The sequence below is a fragment of the Enhydra lutris genome, unplaced genomic scaffold (genome assembly GCF_002288905.1).
Source record: "Enhydra lutris kenyoni isolate GAN:26980312 unplaced genomic scaffold, ASM228890v2 scaffoldscaffold69, whole genome shotgun sequence".
NCBI lineage: Eukaryota > Metazoa > Chordata > Mammalia > Carnivora > Mustelidae > Enhydra > Enhydra lutris.
The window spans coordinates 3,458,665-3,479,139 of NW_019154153.1; the positions used below are offsets into that span (position 1 = coordinate 3,458,665).

Consider the following 20,475-nt stretch of genomic DNA (forward strand, 5'->3'; position numbering starts at 1 on the left):
ATCAGTTGAATATTAATGTCGGTTTATTTCTGGTCTCTGTTTTGTTCTTTGGTCATATATTTGCCCTAACACTAGTACTATACTGTCTTGAGTATTGTAAGTTTTGATATCCAGTAGTGTTAGTCTTCCAACTCCTTCTTCTTTCTTCAGAATTTCCAAAGAACATGCATTTCCACATAAATTTTAGAAATTGACTTCTCAGTTTCTGCAACAAAAGCCTGCTAGGATTTTGATAGGGATTGTCTTGAATCTGTAGATGGATTTGCTGGGTAGAATTGTCATCTGGTTTCACGTAGTTTTGGGATTTATTGGAAATTTATTATTTCTCTCCTGATTCTCCAATCTTACTTCTTATCAGTGAACCTGCTTTCTTTCTGTGCTCTGATTCTTTAGGGTATACAGATGCCTAATTTAGATCTTAAGGAAAAAGTAGAGCCTGAGGTTCTTGGCACTGATGTCCAAACTTCCCCAGAGCCAGGCACAAGAATGAACATTCTGCCGAAGAGAACAAGGCGTGTCAAGTCTCAGGTATCAACTTCCATGGATCATTTTTAATAGGAGTTTTAAGTGCATTGACTGCAGAACAATTATGTGGTTATTGGAGGCATTCACATACTGTTGTTCTTTAGAATGTGAAGAGACCTGTCTTTCATTTACCTTTAAGATGAACAAGGAGGAAATTGCAAAATTCAGTCTGATTCGATTTAGAAAGCTTTTTGTTAATTTTGAACAGTTTTGATGAGGAGGACAAATCAGAGGGTAACTCTGGGTACTGTAAGGCCAGTGTTAGAGACATGCTGATGAACTGTAGTATATTTTATTTTCATGATTAGCAGAAATGAGAGGAGTAGGAATGGGTGGTTTTTATTTTTCGCTCATTCCTTTAAAAGCTGGAGTATAAATTTTAGTGTTTGAACCATTCCAATGTTAACCTCTATAGTGTTCTTGTAGCCAAAAATAATTTCATCAGAAGAAAAATGCCCTAATTTCTTCTTGTCTGGACCTGCCCTATCTTCCTTTCCCCATTCTCATTTGTGGTCTTCAAAGTGTGCTTTTAAAGTTGTTGTAAAGATAGGTCTGTAGGTTGGGACAGTAAGATGCTGCTTTCCTTGCTCTGAATTGCTCCTTAAATCTCCTCCATGATAATTTAGCTTCTTAGGTACTTTGATAACAGAAAGGTAGGTGTCTTGGATGGAGAATGTGAATTTAATGGAAATTCACTGGAAAGTGAATTATAAATTTATGTTCCTTTATTAGTAAGTTACCAATATGTAATATAAATTGTTTGGTAATTCATAATTAAATAAGTATTTTATTGCATTATAATAATATAATTTATATTCAGCATAATGAGAATTCTTAGTTATAAACCATTATAAATTAGTAAACTCTGGTTTGGTCATTAAGTGATTTTTGTTACTGTGGCTGATCTCAAAAGTTCTAACCATCATTGGGTATATAGTGATGATTCTATTTCAAGACCTGAACACTTGAACACTAGTAGTCTCTGACTTGGTGACTCACTAAGAGTTGCCCCAGGTGGCTGGCCCTGCTCCTCTTTTCAGTTGACTACTTGTGATGAAAGTCCTTTTTTTTTTTTTTTTTTTTTTTAAGATTTTATTTATTTACCCAACAGACAGAAATTACAAGTAGGCAGAGAGGCAGGCAGAGAGAGAGGAGAAAGCAGGCTCCCCGCTGAGCAGAGGGCCTGATGTGGGGCTCGATCCCAGGACCCTGGGATCATGACCTGAGCCGAAGGCAGAGGCTTTAACCCACTGAGCCACCCAGGCGCCCCTTGGGATGAAAGTTCTTTTGTTGTTCCTTCTGAAGCCATAAAAAAAGCTCAGCTGCTCATTGCCTGTATATAAGAAAAGGACAATATAGAATGTTTTTACTCATTGGAATAATTGGTAATGTAGTCAGATTGGTTGATACCAGGTAGAAACTAGAACCATTGTAAGCTTTTCTTTCTTTTTCTTTTTTTTTTTTTCTTTACTGTAGGCTTTTCAGTGAAGAATTTGTTCAATTCACAGTTTGTCCTTAATTTCTATATTGCTTGGTCTGCCTCATTCCTACTCTTCAATTTCAGAAAGAAGAGAAAGGCTTTCTGGTAGAACTCCTTTGATTTCTTTTTTTTTTTTTTTTTTTTTTTTTAAAGATTTTATTTATTTATTTGACAGAGAGAGATCACAAGTAGACAGAGAAGCAGGCAGAGAGAGGGAGGGAAGCAGGCTCCCTGCCAAGCAGAGAGCCCGATGCGGGACTCGATCCCAGGACCCTGAGATCATGACCCGAGCCGAAGGCAGCGGCTCAACCCACTGAGCCACCCAGGCGCCCCACTCCTTTGATTTCTTGCCCTATACACAGAACTGTTGGTATTCCTTCTGAATTTCTGCCAGTTTCTGTGGGCAAAAGGTACCTTTGTCTCTAAGGATAATCCTCCCACATCTGTCCTTTCTGGCTTCTTTAGGGATTTTAATACATCACTTGTGAGATCTCTCTCTCCTACCTCCTCTGCCTGCTGAATCTCCTCCTACCCCCAATGTAAACATGTTTAAAGTCTCTGTCATCTTAAAACAAAAACTCCCTTCCTCGATAGTGCCTTACTCCTTGCCTCTTTTCATGAAGTTTCTTGATAAACAGTCAATGTTGTCTCATTTTCCTCAGTATCGGTTTAGCTTTTGTACTCTGTAATCTGACACTGAGCTAAATTATTTTGTTGAAACTGCACCACCCAAGTTACCACTGAGTTAATAATTGTCAAAAGCTAAGGACTTTTTATTTCTTTTTCATCTTTGAGGATATATACATTTAATAGGGTTGTTGACTCCCCTTTTTGAAATTCAGTTAACTTGATTTTTCTTTGGCTCCCGTGATGCCTCTCTCCTGGTTATCCTCTTCACTCTGACCTCTCCTCAGTTATCTTTGTTCTCTCTTCCTATTGCCCTTTACATGGTGATTATAAGTCTTTACCTATCTTTGCTCTCCTTAGCTATCTTATCTACCCTATGATTTCAGTTACTACCTGTACACTCAAGACTCCTATGTTGTAACACTCATGTTTCTTTTGTGTTTACCAAAGATGTGTGTGTGCATATTGGTGGCCATTGGTGGCCACAGCAGGTATGCTGAATTCAGTAAATCTCAAACATGACCATCTTCTCTAAATCTGTTTTTCCTTTATTATTTTCTAGCCTGGTATCCATGACAAGTACAGCCATCCGATAGTCTTTTAAACAAGAAACAGAAGTTACAGAAGTTATCTTATTCCCCTTTCTTATCTCTATCACATCACTTGCTTTACTCTTGTTTTTATTCTTTTTTTTTTTAAAGAATAGATAAATAATATTTATTTTGGAGAAAGAGAGAGAGAGAGAGAGAGAGAGAATGAAAGTGCATGCAAGTGGGGGGAGGGGCAGAGGGAGAGGGAATCTCAAGCAGACCTGTTGAGCACAGAGCCTGATGCAGGGCTCTGTCTCACAACCCTGAGATCATGACCTGAGACAAAGTCAAGAGTTGGACACTTAACCAACTGATCCACCCAGGCACCCCTGCAATGATTGTTTTTTTCATCTTTGATCTCACTAGTGAGCTTTTTGAAACCTGGAGTCACAGTTTGTCTGTATGAAGGGTTATTAGACCCTTAACACATTTATATATTAGTATGAAGCCCATGATGCCAGTATGTCTCATTATTATTATTATTATTTTTTTTTTTAAAGATTTTCTTTATTTATTTGACAGACAGAGATCACAAGTAGGCAGAGAGGCAGGCAGAGAGAGGGGGAAGCAGGCTCCCTGCTGAGCAGAGAGCCCAATGTGGGGCTCGATCCCAGGACCGCAAGATGATGACCTGAGCCAAAGGCAGTGGCTTAACCCACTGAGCCACTCAGGCGCCCCAGTATGTCTCATTATTGGTGACATTAAGTTTGAGCCAGATTTCCATTATACTTATTCTCTTTGTAATAAAAGTAATCAGAGTACACTGTAAGATAGTGTGAATAACCTGTCTTCCAGTTATGTTTTACCCAGTGTTTTCACATTCATTGATGATCCTTACCTGAATTAGTTATGTTGGTGGTTGCAAGCTGGGTGATTTTCTAGCTCTGTCATTTTCTATATTTGTTAACATTTTTCTTTAAAGGAGAACTCTTCTCCCACACTTTCTTGAGATACTTTTTTCATACAGTAAAACATTTATATCTTAAGTGTACAGTTCTGTGAATTTCGACAAATGTCTGTACCTGTGGAACCATGACTGACTCCCCCACTATAGTCACTATAGATCATGATTTTTAAAAAAATATAATGTCTTATTATTTATTACCATCTCTTACTCCTTTTTGATAATCCTGTTGTTCCAAATTTGGCTAATGGGAACCCCATCAAGCTGCTTCATGATACTCTTTTGACTTGACTCCATCCTTCTTTGAGCACTTGTTTTAGCACAAAAAGGCTCATTGTCTTCTTGCCTTGCTTTAGCCTTGGAATCAGCCATTTCTACATGGAATTCTGGTTCATTTTAGTGTGAAATAATATTCATTAACCAAGATCTGAGCACAAGGTGTGCTTGTTCCTACTGGGATGCCATTGCTTTTGTAGGTCCTTTTAGTGGTTAGTGCTGGGAAATAAAATTTAAAAACATTATGAGTTTATATTTTCAGAAATGGATTGATAATTTCATTTCTAATCTAGCATCACAAAGTTCTTTTGGTTTATGTTGTAGCTCTTTTCCTCGTTTTTTGAGTTCGCAACGTAATTTATTTCTATTCTTCTGTTTTGACTGAGATGCTTAAGACTATAAAACTCCCTGTGATCACTGCTTTGATTTATTCTGGATATTCTGATTTATAGTCTTTTATTGTTGTTGTTGTTACCAGTTTTTATTTTTATTTATTATTATTATTATTTTTTAAAGATTTTATTTATTTGACAGAGAGAGATCACAAGTAGGCAGAAAGGCAGGCAGAGAGAGAGAGGGGAGGAAGCAGGGTCCCTGCAGAGCAGAGAGCCCAACATGGGGCTCGATCCCAGGACCCTGGGATCATGACCTGAGCCGAAGGCAGAGGCTTTAACCCACTGAGCCACCCAGGTGCCCCGTTGTTACCAGTTTTTAATAGGAAGTTAAAGATTTCTGACCGGTCTTTTTATTTTTTATTTTTGCTACTTCTAGCTTTTATTCCATTAAGATCAGATAATGTTTTATTATTTCTACTTTTTGGAACTTTATGGCCTGGAAAGGTTGTGAGGATTAATTGATTAAAATGGTATGGTACAATAGTATCTGCTACTGTATGTTTTATGGCACACAGTATCTGCTTAGTGTATGTTAGGATTTCTTATGTACTGTGCATTAATAGTGGTGAATGTATAGTGTCATGTCATGTCATGTCATTATCCTCAGACTCTAGAGGTTGATTAATATAATTAAATTCATCTACTAAATTTTAAACATATTAAAATGTTGTTTTCGTTGGTTGATTCTTAAATGATCATAGACTTACAAAGTCTGTATTTTATCCTGATTCATTTTTATTCTTATTGACTCTTTTTTAATAAGTTTTAGTTATTTACTTAGTGTACATTCAGAGTATATGGTTCATTTGAATTCATGGTGTAACACTTTAACTATCCGGATGTTCTCATCTTCAAGTACTAGAGTTGCAGATGATATCAGCTTAAACATTAGGAACACAATTTTCACATGAGGACACATTTTTCACATAAGATTTCCAGAAATAGGTAGTTCTAGGGTTGACGCAACAACTGCACATTGCCATGAAAGGCCTGGGCTCTTTCCATCTTTCTACTTTGCTTTCCTCAGTGTGTGGGGGTAATAGATCTCTTCTTAGCTGCAGTGTGGCTGCTAGAGTCCAGTGCAGTGCTTTCACCAGGCTTCATCTCCTAACAGTAGGGAAGGAGGTTGGGGTAAAAGGCTTATTACTCTTTGAGAAGCTTTCTCTTTTATTAGAGACAAAAATCTTTCCCAGAGGCTTCTAGAAGATGTTTCATTGGTCCAGACCAGATTAACATTTCTACTCCTAGCTTGGTCATCACTAACAAAGAGAAATGGCATGATTGGCTTAGGATAATCATTATTCATCTAATAGGATGGGCATATTGCCTTTTGATCAAAGATGGGTGTCCATTATCAAGGTAGAAGTGAGAATTTCTGTTATTACCGGTAGCACACTGGTTATAACCAGTAGCATTTGTCTATGGACAGAACCTAATTGACAACTGTGGTTTTAATTAAGATAGATTTGCTTTTGTGGAAATGAAGCTGGGTGACTATCCAGTTGTTGTAATGAGGCGGTGAGTGGATTTAGAGAGCAAAAATAAAATATTTTTTTCTTCATATTGAAGAGGATCTTGAAACTTTTCTCGGTAAGAAAGTAAATGTATGAATCAGAATGATTAGATAATGGAGTTTTGTTTATGTATTTATTTTTTTAGTCAGAATCTGGAGAAGTGAACAGAAACACGGAACTGAAGAAACTTCGAATTTTTGGGGCTGGGCCTAAGGTCGTGGGCCTGGCAGTGGGAGCAAAAGATAAAGAAGGTAAAAATCTCTTATTCGGTCACGAAAAGAAATAAGGTCTAACCATATGGTTCTAATAAGATTCAAATAATATTTGAATTGAAGTTTGCCTTGGGATTTTCTTAAGTGTAAACTTGGAATGTGGTTCCTAGACGGATCACCTTTTATGGCATTTAATCTTGAATTTAAGGCTTGAGGAACCATATTTTATTGAATTTTTGTAATATTTGGAAGAGAGAAATTTTCCTTTTCCATGTCTAATATGTGACAGAAATTTGTCATTTCTAAAGGCTAGTTTAGGAGAGAAAGGTGAAATGAATGATTCTCACCTGGTGATCCATACCTTATAACTTTTAAATTTAAGGATCGGATTTTCTGACCTTTAGTATCAAAATTTACTGTGGAGAGCTTATGATTAAAATTCCAATTCTGACTTTGTTATTTTTCCATAATTGCGTTGATATATTATGACACTTCATTTAAATAAACTCTATGTTTGTAGAAAGCCTTGTATTCTCAGCTTTAGTATGTTTGAAACTCTCAGTAAAATTGCTAATGCAGAGATCAAGTTCCATTATTCTCTCTATATACGTGTCAGTTTTAAAACTCTATAAAGATTGTATTGGATTTGTTTTTAATGTATATGAATTTAATGAAATACTATAATCACGGGTTGTATTATTACCCTTTTCATGATATGAGAAATTATATCACAATTCAGATTGTGGACGAGAACTTTGGAGGGTCAGATGATATTGTCCCATCACTCTAAAAACATTCATTGTGATAGGACGCACTACATACATAACGAACCTTCTAAAGTGCTTCTAAGAATTAAGCACTTTATCTTTTTCATTCTCGTACCTATTGTATTGGCTGGCAGTGATCTTAAAACTAGTCTCAAATTAGTCCCTAATAAACACTACATACAGGCAGTATAGAATTAGTAGTTTAGCTCTCTGGAGCTTGATTGCCTGGGTTAGATTTCCAGATCTGCCACCGACTGGCTGTGTGATTTTGGGCAAGTTATCTAACTTCTCTAGACTTTAGATTGTTTATCTTCAGTGGGGATAATAGCATATCTACCTCATAGTGTTTTTGAGATTTAATATAAATTATTTTAAATAGTGTCTGGTCCATAGTAAGCTCTCAACATTAGTTTTTACTATTATTATATAACTATTTTTATTTCAAGATGAGGTCTCCCGAAGACGAAAAGTTACCAACAGGTCAGACGCATTTAACATGCAAATGAGACAACGGAAAGGAACTCTCTCTGTTAACTTTGTAAGTGTTCTGAGATGTGTCAGGAGGGAAAGGATTTATTTTTAGTTTTGCACTTTTTATCTCGCTGTATTTTGGTATGCCGTTTAGTTAGTTCGTTTGGTTAGAAGACTAGATGGTAAATCTAAAGTCGCAGCTTTCGTTAATGTAATGTGAACCCTGCTTTGTCTGTTTACATTGACTCTTCCCCTGAGTTATACTCACATATACCTTGTGAGTGAGAGAATGAATATGAATCTGTAAATTCTTGAGCTGTATTGTAGACAGTGCTCAGTGTTCATTCTCTACTGAAGAGTGTTTGTGTATAGGATGACATGGTGTATTTTATTTATATAATTGACTTTCAAGTAACGTGGATTTGTGGTGTTTCTTTATTCCGATAACTTGATACGCTTTTATTAACTTGCCTGAGAAGCACTGAGGAAATTGAGGAAGTTTTATGAAAAGTTGTCTAAATACAGTCATTTAAAAAATATTCAGGATTTAAGTTATGTGTGCTCTTAGTGTACATTATTTTGTTTGTTTCAATTAAGGAGTTCCTGGTAAAAATTTAATATTATTAATATAGAAAATAGACTTTTATTTTATTTTGTTTGTTTTCTAACAGGTTGATCTCTATGTTTGTATGTTTTGTGGTCGGGGAAATAATGAAGATAAATTGCTTTTGTGTGATGGATGTGATGACAGCTATCATACATTTTGTTTAATTCCCCCACTACCTGATGTGCCCAAAGGAGATTGGAGGTGTCCTAAGTGTGTTGCCGAGGTACAAGCCTAAATTTTACAGGTCCTTTCTTAATTAACAACAGTGATGTTCACGTAACACATACAGTAAATCCATTGAAAGCTCTTACTTTGTTCTTCAATGTTTAAAGTCTCTGGGATTTTTTAAGAGCAAAATTGAATGAGAATATAATAATTGTATTGCGGCAGCTTACCTTTTGTAAGTTCTTTTTTTACTATTAGTTAGATAATTCTGTTTGTTGATGTAGATGGATGATATTTTTATTCAGATTAGTATTCTTGGAAAATAATAAAAATGAAGAAAGACTGTAGGTTATTTTTTTTTTAAGATTTTATTTATTTATTTGACAGAGATCACAAGTAGGCAGAGAGGCAGGCAGAGAGACAGGCAAGGAGGCTCCCTGCTGAGCAGAGAGCTTGACGCGGGGCTCGATCCCAGGACCCTGAGATCATGACCTGAGCTGAAGGCAGAAGCTTAAACCACTGAGCCACCCAGGCGCCCCTGTTTTTTTTTTTTTTTTTAATTAAAAAAAGAGTCAGACATGAAGCTCTAGAACTTAGGATTCATCCAGTTTTCATGTTACCAGATAAACTGATGGTTCTATTAGTTTAATTTTTACTTACTATCCTGAATTACTCTTTTTTTTTTTTTTAAAGATTTTATTTATTTTACAGACAAGAGATCACAAGTAGGCAGAGAGAGAGGGGGAAGCAGGCTCCCTGCTGAGCAGAGAGCCCGATGTGGGGCTCGATCCCAGGACCCTGGGATCATGACCCGAGATGAAGGCAGAGGCTTTAACCCACTGAGCCACCCAGGCGCCCCAATCCTGAGTTATTCTTAATGTCCAAAGACATTATTGTCCCGAAATACCTAATTTGTTTACTTATTTTAACAAAATACTGTGATAGGACATGGAAGGGAAGGGCTTGGCTGGGCTGTATGTGGGTGTATTCAGAGCTTTGAGTTATTATTCTCAAGGTAAGATGATTCAGCAGCAGTTCTGCTGTGAGAATTTGTGTTAATATACTGGTCAGGGTGATTGATGGTATGAAACAGCCATTCCTATAGCTAGATATTCTTGCAATCCAGTGGAAATCCCTTTATCCATTATATTTTCTTCATCCATGAACATTTATTTTCTCTGTAGCTAAATCCACTGAGAAACTGAGAATGGTAGGTATCCTTGGACTTCATGGCATGGGAGTAGTTCTCCCAGTGTTTGTTTTGGTGCCAGAGCTTAATGTCAACTCCAGAGTCTGAAGCTGTCTTGTTACCACCTTCCTTATGGAAGGCTGTGAAAATGTAGTTGAGGTTCTAGAACATTATTTCCTGATTCTGTGTTGCAAGTAATTAATACTTGTTTTGCTGTCTAAGGTTGATTGGATTTGCTTCACCTAGGGAAATGATCAAAGAAGGTAATACTACTATTTTGTTAGTTCATTTTCAGTGAGTTAATCTTAGGTATTTCTTCTTCTTAGGAATGTAATAAACCTCGAGAGGCCTTTGGATTTGAACAAGCTGTACGAGAGTATACACTTCAGAGCTTTGGAGAGATGGCAGATAATTTTAAGTCTGATTATTTCAATATGCCAGTTCATGTGAGTATCTGTCATTTAGGTCATTTTGGGGAGTTATGAATATATTTATCTGAGTCTAAAGCTTTTGGTTTGCTTTCATCATTTTTTGGAAAAACGGACGGCATGAAAAAGATGATAGAATATTAAATCTTGAAGATTAAGGGGCCTGACATCTGTTTCTATTTCACTCACTAATGTGGCACTGTGTACTCTCCTGTTGAGAAATCTGCTTTGATCTTTGAATTGTTTATTAGCCTTCTGTGAGTAATCTTATAGAAAAACATGAAGTATATGACTGTTTTTCCTTCTGCTTGGTTATTTGTAATATGAAGTTTGCTGCTTTTCCTAGGGGATCTTGGGCTTTTTAAAATCCCTATCCAAAAAATTTGGCAAAGCTATTAAAATTCAGCCTTGAATTTTGCATTTCCTTTTTCCTCCTTGATGTGCTTGCTGGGTCATCTTTATATTTCTTAGCTGGGAAATAGCTTACACAAAAAGGCAGTGCAAGTTTATTATGTTTTTCTCAATATCTAGTTTGTCTTTAGCTTTTCCCTGTCCTTAGTGGGAAGAGCTAGGACCCTGGTCTTTTTTGCTCTGGAAATAGGATTTTTTCATTTTATCATGGGTATGTGTTCATTTGACAGGCATATAATGTGTTAGAAGGTTATGCTTGTAGTGAGTTAGTAATCTGTAATCTTTGTTTTCCCTGTGTAGATGGTTCCTACAGAACTAGTAGAAAAGGAATTCTGGCGGCTGGTGAGCAGCATTGAAGAAGATGTTATTGTAGAGTATGGAGCAGATATCTCCTCAAAAGACTTTGGAAGTGGATTTCCTGTAAAGGACGGTCGGAGAAAGATGCTGCCAGAAGAAGAGGTGCAGAGCAGAGAGTAGTAATTCACACTTACTCCAAGTTGATTCAGTCTTTGCATAGTAGAAAACTACCTTTCTCTAATCTTACGGGCTTATGTTCATTTAAAATATTAACTATGTAGGATTTGGACATTATAAGTAATTTTCAGTTTTAAAAATAATACATTCAAAGTATCTTTAAAAATTTAACTTTAGGGTAACCCTCTTGGGTCCTTTCCTTTGGAGCTTTGTACTAGCACTCAAGCTTTAAAAGAAATTTAAAACAAAGTTACCTTTGCATCTTAAAACCAATTTAATTAGTTTAAAACTATGATTCCAGTTAAAAGAATTTTGCCTCTTTCTGTTTGAGAATCTAGAAGGTGCTTTAAGAGTACTTTTTAATTTTAATTTTAATTTATTTTTAAGAATTTTTTAAAAAATTACATTTCATTGACAGGTCCAAAATTAAGTTTCTTTCAGTACTTGACCAGGTAGGTTTTCAAATATGTTTAAGCTGTAACGTACAATGGAATCCTGTCGCATTGGTGATAAACCTCTATGTACAAAGCTGAATTAAGATGATCATTTCCTTTTCTCATTATTTTGGTTCTTTTTACTTTTTCTCTCCCTCTATAATTGGCAGTGATTAATAGTTTTATTTCCTATTAAAAGAGTTACACATGGTTAAAAAAACAAAACAAAAAAGGGGTTACATAGTACAATAGGGTATATAGTTAAAAGTATATCCAGCCATTCCAGTTCTCTTAAAATTACTGTTTGTAAGGTATATCTTTTCCCATTCTTTCACTTTGAAGCTGTTTTTACCTTAGGATCTAAAGTGTGTCTCTTGTAGGCAGCATATGACTGGATTTGCTTTTTTTAAACCTAGTCTGAGGGTTGTCTTTTGATTGGAATTATTTAGTTCATTTACATTTAACATAATTATTGATACTGATGTATGTCCACCATTTTGTGATTTTGTATGTCTTCCTCTATCTCTCCTTTGTGGCCTTTTTTTAGTGTTAAACAGATATTTTTTATAATACCATATTAATTTCTCCAGTTTTTTTGTTTGGTTGGATACTTTTTAGTTATTTAGTGATTTTAAGAATTATACATTTTTTTAAATGGTTTTATTGAGAATGTACATCTCTATGCAGCCTACTTCATTTAATATTGACTTAATTCTGGTGCATATAACAACTTTGAAACAATGTCTCTTCGTTTCCTACTATCTTTTTGTGTATTGTTATACATTGTATGTGCATGTATAAATACAAAAACATAGCAGTATAATTATTACTTTAAACCATTTTACATTTAAAAAAAAGAGAAAAGGAAAAAATACACATACACCTTGTTACACATTTGCTCACAAATTTACCATTTCTGATGCTCTTCATTTATTCCTGTGGGATCCAGGTTGCCTTTTGGGTTCATTTTCTTTCAGTCTGGAGGACTGCTTTTATTTGTAGTGTGGGTATCCTAAGCAATAAATTCTTTCAGTCTTTGCTTATTTGGGAACGTTTTTATTCAGCCTTCTTTTAGTCTTTTAACAGTAAATGGTTCTCAATTTTTTTTCCTTTTTATTTCTAGTGCCTTGAAATGGTGGTTTTGGTAACTTTTTCCAGATTTATCTTTGTTGTCTGTGGAGGGGAATTGCCCAATCTCTTCATATTAACCACTGCTGGAAATTCTTCACAATTAAAAAATCTCCCTCCTGGGGCATCTGGGTGGCTCATTCATTTAAGGATCTGCCTCTGGCTTGGGTCATGATCTTGGGGTCCTGGGAATGAACCTTGCATTGGACTCCCTGCTCAGCGGGGAGTCTGTTTCTTCCTCTCCCTCTGCCTTCCCTTCCTCCACTGCTTGCACTCTTTCTCAAGTAAATAAATAAAAAATCTTAAAAAAAAGTACCCCTCCTACCCAAGTCTCTAGTGTGACAGAGGAAGACTCTATTTTATTTTCTAGTGCATTCTTCCAGATATCTATCTACATAAGCCTTTATACATCACACATACAGAATTACATATTCCTTTTTACTTACTTGTTTTTTAAATACTTTTTAAAGACTTGTTCGTTTATATTTAGAGAGTGCACAGAGGGGGAAGGGATAAGGAGAGAACCTCAAGCAGACTTCCTGCTGTGCATGAAGCCCGATGGGGGCCTCCATCTCACAACCTGAGATCATGACCTGAGCTGAAATCAAGAGTTGAATACTTAACTGACTGAGCCACCCAGGCACCCCTTACATACTCTTTTTTCTTTTTTTAAAAAAGATTTTGTTTATTTATTTGACAGAGATCACAAGTAGGCAGAGAGGCAGGCAGAGAGAGAGGAGGAAGCAGGCTCCCTGCTGAGCAGAGAGCCCGATGTGGGGCTCGATCCCAGGATCCTGGGATCATGACCTGAGCCGAAGGCAGAGACTTTAATCCACTGAGCCACCCAGGTGCCCCTTACATACTCTTTTTTAAACAGAAATGGTGTATACTACTTACATGGTCTGTACCTGATTTACCCTTTTTGTTTTTTGTTTTTGAGTCCCTTCAGGCCTTATCCAGTCCATCCTAATTCTTTATAGCATTACCTACCCAGTTTATTCATGGTACCATCTCATCGTGTTATTATGCCAACCAATATCTGAGCTTTTAGTATGTGCTGAGTGAAATTTTCATTTTGTTTCATTTTTATGATCAAAAGTTGCGAGTGCCTTTTGTTTTTTTGTTTTTTTTTAATTATTTTAGTCTCGTTAATTGACTTTTTTCTTTCTGTGAAGGTGGAGTACGGGTTACATTGATCAGGTTGGGATAATAGAGACTAGAGAATACATACTAGATTTTACCAAAGGAGAAAGAGAATGATTACAGTAGATGGAGAACATAAATTATATAGGGATGGTTCAGCATCACTGAATCAGACCTGGTTTGTATAAACATAAAGAGATGCATCAGTCTGAATTTCTTTATACCCTTCCATTGCCAAATGGTAGGCAATTACCGAATTATTGGGAAGAGGCTTCATTATATAACTTTTGCCTTTTTCTGAATTTTATTTCTGTTTTGAATTTTTAAGTTGTTGAATGGATATTTATATCTTCTAATCTTAGAGACAAGGTCATAGAGTTTTTAAAGATTGTTTTCAGTGTCAAACCTCAGTGATTAATATTAATAATGTAAATAATCCTCCATGTGTGAGTTTTGAATGAATATTCATTTATCTATTTCTGGTTTTGCTCTATTTACCTTCTTATAAGAATGTGTAGGGGAGCACTTGGGTAGCTCAGTTGCTGGGCATCTGCCTTCAGCTCAGGTCAGGATCCCAGGGTCCTGGGATCAGGCCCCACGTTGGGCTCCCTGCTCAGCCGGAAGCCTGCTTCTCCCTTTCCGACTCCCCCTGCTTGTGTTCCCTCTCTCACTGTGTCTCTGTCAAATAAATAAATAAAATCTTAAAAAAAAAAAAAAAAAAAGAATGTGCAGAAATGCTGGGTAGTAATCAACCATAGTATGCAGAGACTGGGTCATGGATTTGCTATTTATTTTCTAAGCAATTATGTTTTTCTTAGGATATTGTTTTTGTGTTGTAAGATGGAATGAGAGAACCTGTTTATTACAAAGGGATTTTAAGGACTAATTAGACAATGTGTATAAAACTTTGGACTTTTTTTTTAAAGATTTTATTTATTTATTTGACAGAGATCACAAGTAGGCAGAGAGGCAAGTGGCAGTGGGGGGGAAGCAGGCTCCCCACTGAGCAGAGAGCCCGATATGGGGCTCGATCCCAGGACCCTGAGATCATGACCTGAGCTGAAGGTAGAGGCTTAACCCACTGAGCCACCCAGGTGCCCCAAACTTTGGGCTTTTTAGGGGTGCCTGGGTGACTCAGTCAGTTGAGTGGCCGACTCTTGGTTCCAGCTTGGGTGATGATCTCTGGGTGGTGAGATCAAGTCCTGAGTTGGGCTCCTCGCTCAGCGGGGAGTCTGCTTCAGGATTCTCTCTTCCTCTGTGGCATCCCCCCAAGCCCCCCACACATGTTCTCTTTCTCTCTCTCTTAAAAAAAAAAACAAACACTTCAGACTTTTTAATACTTATATCAGTTCATTACTCCTCTCTGAAAGTTACTGTATTAGAATAGTAGATAATTGCAGCTTTTCACCAGGAGTTGTACATTTATGTTGAACTTCTATATGGGTTACCTGTTGATATCTGATAGCATATTTCTCTGGTATCATAGTTTACTAGAAAAGTACTTCCAAAGTTAATGTATTTATCTTATGAGTACAGTGTGCTTGCCAACAGAGCTTCTAAGAAATAAAAAGAGGCATAGGACTTGAAACCTTGGGAACATTTTTTTTTCCTTCTTGTCTTTGCTGCATATTAAATCCTGTTAATTCACTTTTCATTATTTTCTATAGGATTGGCTTCTTTTTCATACCCACTACCACCATCCTTGTCTAGGTCCTATCATGTCATGTTGGGATGATTACCATAGTTTTACATAAATGACCACTTGTGTTGGGACTTCCTAAGACCATCTCCAGGTTCAGTGATTTTTCTGGGAGGACTCATGGCTATAATTTATTAGAGTGAAAGAATGCACAGCAAAATAAACAAAGGGAAAAGATGCATGGTCCAAGTCCAGAGAAAACCAGGTAGAAGCTTCCGAGAGTCCTCTCCCAATGGAGTTACACAGGTTGCGCTAGTATCAAATTGACAGTGTGTATGAAGTTTTACCTACCGGGGAAGCTTGTTAGAGACTTAGTGCTCAAGGTTTTTATTGGAGGCCGGTGATGAAGGCATCCTCTACTCAACACATACTAACACCCCAGACTCCCAGAAGGAAAGCAGGTATATGTAAACCTCATTGTATAGCCTAGGCATTGTGAATCACTCTGTATTAGTGGAGGAAACTGTTGATGATGTAAGTCTGCATATGCCAGCTGATGGAACTTTAAGCAGGCTCTTTGAAGAAAAGCAGTCTTAGGCCTGTTATGGTAGCCATTTTCTGCTTACTGCTTCTCTTTGCAATCTTTTTTATTATTGCTTTTATTTAAAATTTTAAGGTCGAAAGGTCTTTGGGAGTTCAGTATGCAATTCTGTCTACTTTTTTTTTTTTAAAAAGTAGTTTAAAAGTTTAAAAGTGGTTTAAAATTTTCCATAATCAAAGGTTTAAAAATACTGAAGATACTATGTTTATATTGTTTCATTTTTCAAATTCTGTCTTATTTCTTTTCTGAACATAGGATAAAATCCAAGCTTCTTAGTTTGAAACATAAGATTAAAGGTCCAAGATTCTTCTCTTCTAATCTTATTTCCTGTATTTCTGAGCATGACTATTCTATTCTTCCCTTTCACCTGTCAGAACAGTATATTTTTGGTCCCTCCGTCATTTACTGTGAAAGCTTATCTATTTTTTCCAAGCTGTACTCCGCTTCTTCCTTTTCATAGAAGTTTTCTTAATGATGCAAACCCATACTGAATACTATTGTCCTCTGAAGAACTAAAGAAATTGCTCTTTTATCTGTATTTGGAGTTTAATATATACAGCCTTGTCTTCTTTTTTTTTAAGATTTTTATTTATTCATTTGAGAGAGAGAGAGCAAAAGAGAGCACAAGCTGGGGGAGGTACAGAGGGAGAGGGAGAAGCGGATCCCCACCTGAGCAGGGAATTACTCAGGAATTACTCAGGTGTCCCTATACAGCCTTGTCTTGAAACTCTGTATGTAGGCCTTATCTCTTCAAGTGATTCATTATGTTTTCAGGCAATCAGCTGACCAACCAACTAAAAAGCATATGGAGTAGTAATTGTTGAAAGCTTTGGGGGTGCCTGGGCGGCTCAGTTGGCTAGATGTCTGACATCATATCAGGTCATGATCTCAGGTACCTGGGACTGTGCCCTGAGTCAGGCTTTGTGCTCTGCAGGGAGTCTGCTTCTCCTTCTGCTCCTTCCCCCACTCATACATACTGTGTTTTGCTCCCTCTCAAATAAATAAATAAAATCTTAAGAAATAACTGAAAGCCTCTTTTATTTTTTATTTTTATTATTATTTTTTAAGATTTTACTTATTTGAGAGAGAGAGAAAGTGAGAGGCAGAGGGAGAAGGAGAAGCAGACTCCCCGCTGAGCAGGGAGCCTGATGTGGGGTTCTATCCCAGGTCGAGATTGTGACCTGTGCCAAAGGCAGACGCCTAACCAATTGAGCCACCCAGGCACCCCTGAAAGCTTTCTTTAAAAAGCCTGTTGAGGGTATGAATCACATGCCTTTATTTTTTAATGGAATTCTTACTTAAACCTGTGCCGGACTTTCTTATTCTATCTTCTGCGACTCTTAATCACAAATATAGTTTTCATTGTTTTGTGCTACATTATGGATGATACTCTCAAATCTGAATTCTAGTTGACACATTCTCTCTTCACCGTTGTCGTTGGCTGTTAAATCCCTTACTTTGCAGGTTTTATTTTTCAACTCTGTATTATAGAAAGTTTCAAATGTATGAAAGTGTACATAATAAGGAATTTCCCTTCTTCCCTCCAGTACCTGGCATCCAGGTTCAGCAGGTTATCAACCTCCTATTAGAAGGCAGTTGGATTCTTTACCTGTTTCTGCATCCAGTCTGTTGTCAGTCTGTTGTGATGTCACATATCCCTGTATCCTCTGGAAAACTCACACTATGTTCCTGCAAGAATGAGAGTGAAAAGGGCAAATAACATCTTACAGTTATTATGAAAATAGTTTGACTTTGCAGATTCCCTGAAATAGTCTTAGGTTCCCTAGACCCCACTTTGAGAATTGCTCTCCACAAGGATGATAAGCACTTTAAGGCTTTACTTCACATGGCTTCAAGGGTAGGGTTTTGAAACTTAGTGTCTGGTCCAGTTAGAAACCTTAATGAAAACTCAGACAATAGCTTTCCTTTTTCATTCTGCCTTTCATTCCTTTCTTTGTTTCTGGAAACTGGGAATTCTTTACTCTTCTGAGTTCATCTGTGAAACAGATGTTTTCGTTATTGTTATAATTTGTTTAATATTTCTGGATGTGTTTGTAGTGAGGGTGGCAGTGGTAACTTTCTATATCATCTTAGTCTTTGGTGTTGACATAAATACAGGATTATGTGTCTTACTATTTTTTGTTTTCATAGCATCTGACACCATTCTATAAACATAGTGGTAAACATTTTGGGAAATTACACTCCTGGGGGTAAAATAGAAATATAATACTGACTTATTAAAATGAGTCTCACATTATTTTACCAGTAAGCTAGGGAGGAATAGTGTAAAAATGCTTATATCCTTCAGAATAAACCAGAGGGATCTGAAATAATTAAAGGGAAATCTGAATACCACCTGGATAAGATAGTTACATGAGTTACGTGTTACAGAGCAAAGAGCACAGATGGACTAGATTATTATAAATACTACATACATTTTTTTACTTTTTTTGAAGACTCCCTTGGAATTTGGGCACTTGTCATTTTTGATCTTGCATATATATCTTTTTTTTTCTTGATAGGAATATGCGCTTTCTGGTTGGAATTTGAATAATATGCCTGTCCTAGAGCAGTCTGTTCTTGCACATATTAATGTAGACATCTCTGGTATGAAGGTGCCATGGCTCTATGTAGGAATGTGTTTCTCTTCTTTCTGCTGGCACATTGAAGATCACTGGAGTTACTCAATCAACTACTTACACTGGTATGTATGATTTTTGTTACATGCTTAGGAATCTTTTTAAAGGTGTAATGATATTAGGTGATACATTAGCAAGAACTGAATTTAAAATTATTCCTACCCAAAGGAGGGTAATATATAGAGAAGCATAGAAGGTCCTAAAGGGGGCGCCTGGGTGGCTCAGTGGGTTAAGCCTCTGCCTTCCGCTCAGGTCATGATCTTGGGGTCCTGGGATCGAGTCCCACATCGGGCTCTCTGCTCCGCAGGGAGCCTGCTTCCTCCTCTCTCTCTGCCTGCCTCTCTGCCTACTTGTGATCTCTGTCTGTCAAATAAATAAATAAAATCTTAAAAAAAAAAAAAAAAAAAGGTCCTAAAGGTATGTATATCTCAGACACCTTCCCTTTTAAAGTATGTACATGCAGCATGCAGCAGAGCCTGCAGTTTTAGGCCTTGTGATACTTAATTTGGTATATGGGGAAATTACCTTGGTATATCTTTTGATATGCAAGGTAGGATCTTAAAGTATGTATAGTTAAAAAAAAGTATGTATAATTGAGATCTGACTAAACCTTCAGGATTGGAAGTTATTTTTTTTTTTTTTTAAAGATTTTTATTTATTTGATAGATCACAAGTAGGCAGAGCGGCAGGCAGAGAGAGAGAGGAGGAGGAGGCAGGCTCCCTGCTGAGCAGAGAGCGCGACGTGAGGCTCGATCCCAGGACCCTGGGATCATGACCCGAGCCAAAGGCAGAGGCTTTAACCACTGAGCCACCCAGGTGCCCCAGGATTGGAAGTTATTAAAAGATTTTTTCTTTTTAATGCCATTTTCCCTAAAAATGCCTGTTATGTGCATATTTATTAAATTCTTTGGCTGAATTTTTTTGTGCCTCTCCCACAGCTTTCATTTACTTGCCCATGTAAATTATCATGCCATCAGTTAAATGATTTTCTCCATTTGGAAAATACTGCTAAAATCACACTATGCAGTATTGGAAAACTGTAGTGATTTTATTTCTCTGCTTTATCACTGTGCTGTGTAATATGATAACTCTTAGCTACATGTGGCTTTTTAAATTTGTTAAGATTAAGTAAAATTAAAAATGTACTTCCCCAGTTACAGGAAGCATTTCAAGTACTTTATGGTCACTGGTGACTAGAGCCCTGTGTATTGGCCAGCACAGATATAGAATATTCTCATTATTATTATTATTATTATTTTAAGATTTTATTTATTTTTTTGATACAGAGAGAGAGATCACAAGTAGGCAGAGAGGCAGGCAGAGAGAGAGAGGGAAGCAGGCTCCCTGCTGAGAGAGAGCCCAATGCTGGGCTTGATCCCAGAACCCTGAGACCATGACCTAAGCCAAAGGCAGAGGCTTAACCCACTGAGCCACCCAGGCACCCCAGAACATTCTCATTATTGCAGTAAGTTCTGTTGGAGACAGCACTGGATTGTATTAGGATTAGGAAATTCAGCTATTTTATAAATACTATGACTCACTAAGTCCATTTCCTAGAAGTACAGCATCATATCATAAATGAACTCTAGTTCACTAAAGTCTAGTGCATTAATGATGCCAAGTTTTTGGTTCTTAAGATTTGTAGATAGAACTCTTTTCAAGGTTTCAACAGTTTCTACCCTTGCCTTAGTTTTTTGGATATTAAAATTCAACTTAGTGGAGTTATGTAAAGGTATTCTACAGAGTGTTGACTTCAAGTTTGATTATTGCGGGGATAATCGGAATGTCCAGGGGACTTAGGAAATAAGGTAGTATGTTAGTATCCTTTGGAATGATGTTTATTTTTCATATAGTGC

At 36.9% G+C, this 20,475-nt stretch overlaps 1 protein-coding gene across 1 annotated transcript in view; it reads left to right on the top strand.

Annotated features, from left to right (window-relative positions):
• LOC111159667 (lysine demethylase 5A) overlaps nt 1-20,475 on the top strand; it is a 100,273-nt gene that overhangs the window by 17,855 nt on the left and 61,943 nt on the right. The window contains exons 5-11 of the mRNA XM_022522216.1: nt 394-528; nt 6,457-6,562; nt 7,737-7,828; nt 8,433-8,591; nt 10,049-10,168; nt 10,862-11,020; nt 18,503-18,684. Of these exons, the coding sequence (XP_022377924.1) occupies nt 394-528; nt 6,457-6,562; nt 7,737-7,828; nt 8,433-8,591; nt 10,049-10,168; nt 10,862-11,020; nt 18,503-18,684 (953 nt within the window). The remainder of the gene's footprint in view (nt 1-393; nt 529-6,456; nt 6,563-7,736; nt 7,829-8,432; nt 8,592-10,048; nt 10,169-10,861; nt 11,021-18,502; nt 18,685-20,475) is intronic.